Source organism: Nicotiana tabacum, chromosome 16 (assembly GCF_000715075.1).
Source record: "Nicotiana tabacum cultivar K326 chromosome 16, ASM71507v2, whole genome shotgun sequence".
In the NCBI taxonomy this organism is placed as follows: Eukaryota; Viridiplantae; Streptophyta; class Magnoliopsida; order Solanales; family Solanaceae; genus Nicotiana; species Nicotiana tabacum.
Genome location: NC_134095.1, coordinates 60088030 through 60094125, shown reverse-complemented (window position 1 = coordinate 60094125; position 6096 = coordinate 60088030). Strand labels below are relative to the sequence as shown.

Below are 6096 nucleotides of genomic sequence, written 5' to 3'. Positions count from 1 at the left end.
GGTTTTTACTTTTGTAGAATAATCATCATCAGTCGGAATCTTTACTTTCATGAAAACTGAACAATTTCACAAATTGGTCAATCTAAGCTTGGAAGATAAATAGTACATGACGTAATATTTTATAGAGCAAGAACTTTGCTTCCTTTCATCACTCAGCCACTCCATTGGAAACAACTTATCGTAGGGATCAAAGAAAGGACTCACAAACAACTAGTTTCAATCGAAATATCACAGGAAAAGGACCAAAACACACACATAGTTGATTCTTGGCATAGGAAACGATGAAAAGCCTCACGAAAAACTAGTTTCGATACGAAATATATAACACAAACAAGGACTATAACAACACACACAGCAGATAGTAACTTGCACACTTGCATGAATTATATATAGTTTATTTATTACAAGTCACTATCCGGAGTGGTCCAAATAGAAGCAGAAAGTAGGCGCCGGGACTTCCACCCCAAAACGAGTTTATTGGTGCCAATCTCCTCCACCCTATACCCATCATTGAATAGCCCCAAAAGCAGTTTTGCTTGACAATGATTTGCAAAGCTTATATTACTCTCACGATACCCCACCGCACTCAACCACTCCCCCCACGAGCACCTCTCATCCTCTCCTCGGGTTCGGTATATCCGGGCCAATGACCCGGTTATCCGAGGCCCAAGGAACACCCGCTCCACCAAAGCCCGAGCCCGGCTTTGGAGCGGGAACCCTGCCTCGAGTGAATCATAAAGGGCCGAGTAGTGGTGCAATATGTCCATGAACCGGCCCACGAACCCTTCCTCCTCCCCAATGGGCTGTACTTCCTCTTCGACTAAGGTCACGAGCCTCGGGTTCAGGGTCTTGGATCCGGATAGGAATGACGCGACTGAATCCGAGGCTCGATAGGTAAAATGAGGCAAGTGTAACATGCAATTTATAATTATAGCTTCTCCTCGGACCAACTTCAGCGTGGATGGCTTAAAAGTCTCATCCGAGTCCAACCTGCAGTGGTGAAACGAAAATGGCTGGCCGATGGACCCAGCGAACGCTGTTAGCCGACGGCCGGTCTCTTGGACTGTCCCGAACGACCGACGACCACTGCCACTCCTCGACAGTGCTGTGATCCTAAGGTGGGGAGTTGGGGGCCCATCTTTTCTGGACACCAAGGCTTGCATTAAGGAAGCCCATTGGATTCCTTCCATTATATCGTAGTCCACGATATGGACTCTTCTATCATGAGCCACGGCTTCTAAAATAGCTTGATTTGCTGTGAAGTGCCCAAATTTGACAAAAGGGGATATGTCCTGTAATAACTGAAAAGCAGCCAGAACATCTCCCTGTTGCTGCTCGTCCTTATAATTAGGAGAAAACATGCTCTTAGCGTGTAAAGATCCTGAGGCTGCACCGTCGAGCAACGCCTGCAAGGCATCGGTGAAATGCGCGGCTAACCTCTCCATGTTAGTAGAGCCGTTAGGGGAAGCCAATTCCTTGAGCCGAACCAATACCACTCGAGCTAACTCACGGCTTTTGTTCACGCCGGTTAGCGCCTCCGCTGCTGCCATCAGCAAGTGAACAAGCTTCAGCCCGTTGACATCTTCCGATTGATTGTTATTCGATTCTTCTGATTCCTCCATCAACACAGAATCCTCTGAGTTGTAAAAAGTAGTCGATTTTGGGATATTCATATTCAACCCTCCTGAAGAATTGTTCCCTTCGATCATGGATTCAATTAGATCTTGAAAATTATCGCCGCCAGAAAAAGCATCCAAATCAATAACTGCGGACCAGTCATTCCATGTACAACCATGATCACGGTCATCATCAGAAAAGGAGGTGGTGGTGGTAGTGGTAGTGGTGGTGGGGGTGCTTAAACCACCGTAATAATCAAAATCTGGGATGGTGTCATCAACTATCATTGTCGCCATACCTAACAATAGTACCAACGGCCTTGCGCTTCAAGTGATTGTTATTATGCTAACTCAAAGAGAAGTGTGTGATTTATAAACGAAAAAGAAGAAGAAGAAGAAGAAGAAGAAGAAGAAGAAGAAGAAGAAGAAGAAGAAGAAGAAGAAGAAGAAGAAGAAGAAGAAGAAGAAGAAAGGAGCTGAAACAAGAGACAATGAAGGTAGGAAGCTGATTGAGATTAAGGCATTAATAAAATAGGGATTAGTACTCTAATGAATAGAGTGGTAATGATAGGGAGTTTGGTCTGATTTTATATATCACATTAAGCGGTCATTTGACAGGAGGTAACAAGAATAGTGTTGAATAAGATATGTTAGTAATGTTGGTGGCAGTAATGTTGAGATTAGTTATATTAACATTAGTTATGCTGAGATTAGTTATGTTGGTATTAGTTATGCAGAGATTAGTTCTTATTTACTGATTGTTTTGGTGTATTAAAACATTGCATATTTCTAGAAAAAAAATTATTGTTTACAAAAATATCCTCTACATTCATTAACTTGAGTTTTTGGCTAAAATCGTCCTTCAACTATTACTCAAAACTAGGGTACATCCTTGTGTAATAATATTGAATAAAAAACATCTCTTAACTAATAAAAAAAGGGCAAGAATCATCCTTCTACAACCAAAACTTGTGCCAAGCACATGACTTCCCCCAAAATCTCCATATACTCCTTATTCTATCCCTCCCGAAGGTACCCCGCTCTTCCATATTAGGCTTCAAAAGCTATACTATTCTACGTTTAACTTCATAAAATAACTAGAGCAACAAGATAAGTTATTTTCTTGAACTAGAATTGAAGCTAGGGCTATTCTCCATTACTTATCTTCACACGCCTCACAAACAAGGTAAAAGCAATAATAGCCATTAAAAAAGTTTTGGCTTTTTTCGCCCAGAGTAGTATTTTGCTATTTCTCAAACTAAATATCTTCCTCATTCTTAAAAGCACCAGATCTTGTGGATTGAAGCATAAGAAACAATATATAAATGTTGGCTCGAAGTTTAAGCGGTCAATCATCCACACCCAAAATGGTATTATTGATATTATAGATTCTTTAAGCATTCGATAATATCATATACAATAGCTTTCACATTAACTTATACTGATATTACTGAATTTACAAAATTCTAGAAAGTCTTTTGTTTAATATAGAAGTTGAATATTTTAATATTTATTACATTGAAAAAAAAATAAGTTTTTGAAGCCTAAGCTTCGGTGAATGATGAAGACGAGATGATCAGGAAGGATAAAATAGTGAGATTTTGTGGGGGGCTAGGGGTTGAAGTCACGTGCTTGACACATGTTTTGATTGCAGTTGTTAGTTTCTTAATGGAAATTAACGGAAGGATGATTCTTGCCTTTTTTTGGATAGCTAAGGGATGTTTTTTGTTCACTATTATTACAGAAGGATGTACTCTAGTTTTGAGCCATAATTGAGGGATGATTTTAGCCAAAAACTCTCTTAACTTTGTACACTATTTTTATTATAATAATTTTATTATCCTCCACATTCTTTACTCTCTCTAAATCTAACTTTTTTTATAGGGGAGCAAAATTAAAAGAGAAAGGTAATTGAAGTACTAAAGCTAAAAAAAAAGAAAAAATTAATTGCTATGACATAAATACAAAATACCAATTATTAAAAAAATGAATAGATTTTTAACAAATAAAGTAAACTTCAATGTATACTTCAAACTAATTCAAAATCATATTTATTTTAATATTAAATATGATATTATTTTGATTATAGTAGAATGCTAAAGGGGAAAAAGTAATTAAAATATCACAATATTAAAATATACAAAGATGACGGGAAGTATTTGAAATAGATTTTGAGGGAATTGAGGGGGAGTTATGTTTATGCATGTATTAAAAATCCTTGCATTGCTAATACCATGGTTTGCTATGTAATAGTTATATATAGGATGCCAAATAGAATATATAAATAAGTTGAAAAAATATAGCAAACAAGGGATTAGTAATGCACAAAGCTAATGTTTGCATTGGGTGTCAATGAAAGCTGATTAATCATGTATTGGATTAATTACACTTTTGCCCACATAGAATATTTTACTTACTAGTTTGGGATTTAGCCCCAATGGTATTTGTTTATCATTAATCAACGTGGTCCTCTACCAACTAGAAGGTCGGAAGTTTTGAGGTACATCACACACTCTTTTGGATTGCAATAATCTTAAGATAGGGGGAATTATTTTTATTTACTCCTATTATAGGTAAGGTTTCCGACAAACGAAGGGCATAATTTTGTGCTTTGGTTTATTCAAGAAGTGTGTGCCATCCACGTCATGTTGTATGCTCGGAAAAAGATCTTATTATAAAAATGTCTACATGGGACCACTATCTACAAAGATAGAAATCATTTTGAAATTGTTATGTGGTCCGACTATGGCTATGTATTTTATTATAAGGGAGGTCTCGGATCAGGTGCAACTCGATTATTTTACGAGTATTTATTATTTTTCATTAATATAAGTGAGAAATAATTTCGCCCGTTAAAATTTAAATATACAGAAAGGAAAAATCGCATAACATTTGTTAAATGTGAAATATGCATATAGTTCTGAGAAAATCAACTAATGGTATATATCTTGGTGACCATTTTATTAGTACCATAATATTTTTTGAAGAACCAGAAGAAAGTATAGGAGAGCATTTTCGCGGAATTTATACTTTAAAGTCCTTAAACCTACTGTAATCTTTAATTATACTCCTTCAAGAGTAACAACATCATTATATCATTAAACGATGGTATAGAGATTTATGGGAGAACTTTATCCAAAGTGGCGGACATACTAAATCAATATATACTTGTTACTCGTTATTGATTTCAAACTTAAATTTGTGTCATCTATATATCAATTAAAAAGAGATGTATTGTGCACTTGATGTTAAATGCAAATTATAAGAAAATAGATTTTTAAACCTTATTCACCTACTATTTATTTTATGTGAATTTGCAGATTATAATATGAAAAATTAAAACAAATTATTATATGAAAAACTAAAACAAATTTCAAAAAATTAAGGAAAATGAAGAAGAAGGGTAACTCAATAGTGAGTTTTAACTAATGCTCCCTTTTAACTTGAATTGAGTATTTACTGGTTTATACACCATATGTAGGTAAGATTTTTTCGAGATTCATCCTATTCTGCAAACTCTAATTAAAGGAAGCCATTAGGTTTTTGGGCACATTTAAGTAGAATAGTAATTCAGCATATGTTTCAAACAAGTTGAGGTTGGTTATTCCATATAGTTAAGTAATTTTAAAAATTCCTAAAAGACATATGTTAAAATATGCTAATTGCTCGAAAGAATGCGATATTTTCCAATGTAGGGTCTAATGATACATCATACATAAGTTAACACCTTTTATAGAGGTTTAATTTAATTTAAGGACAATTTTATTATTAAAGAAACCCCCCCCCCCCCCCCCACTTTTCCTAGTATTGTCCCTTAGGCTAAGATATTTTTACCAAGAATAATCTTATTGCTTTTACTGTTTTATTCAGTCATTTCAGGCGGTAAGATCTGAATGTATTTTTTTTAATTAAACTGAGGTCTCAAGACGTGAATCAGCCAATAAATTCCAGACTTGGTAAAAATAAATAAATAAACTGAGATCATGAACTTAGTATAACCAGCCGACTGTGCAGTTATGATCTTACAGTCCTTTTTATAATGACATATAAATTGACAAGAAAAGAATAATATGTGAATTGTCAGTAAATATAAATCCATGGATTTATTTTTATAGCATTATTATTTCCAACAACTTTGATTGTTTCCAAGTTTCAAGCTTTGTAATAGCTTGCAGAAGCAACTATAGAATTACAAACCCTTGTCTCTGGGTTTTTTCTCTAATTTGTACTTTAACATGAGTTCAATTCTTCTTCCAAATACTAAAACGTTACACCAAAAGTTAAGCTCAGTGTGTATTCACATGCAAGAAAGACAAATTTTAGATATAAAACAAAGCACAAAACAACAATTTAATAGAGTAAGGACTTGATCCAATTTTCTTGGAAATCATCAACTTGACAGCTCAGTTGCAAGAATTACTTCAAACCCCTAATTAATGGTATCCAAAATTAATTTTTTAAACCCTAGAATAATTTGAAC

At 35.1% G+C, this 6096-nt stretch overlaps 1 protein-coding gene across 1 annotated transcript; it reads right to left on the bottom strand.

Moving 5' to 3' along the window:
• Window positions 1-200: 200 nt before the first annotated feature.
• Window positions 201-2364, bottom strand: LOC107782660 (protein NODULATION SIGNALING PATHWAY 2-like). The gene has a single exon (XM_016603561.2). It carries the CDS (start codon window positions 1911-1913, stop codon window positions 402-404), a length of 1512 nt encoding a protein of 503 aa, XP_016459047.1. The 5' UTR covers window positions 1914-2364; the 3' UTR covers window positions 201-401.
• Window positions 2365-6096: the final 3732 nt, after the last annotated feature.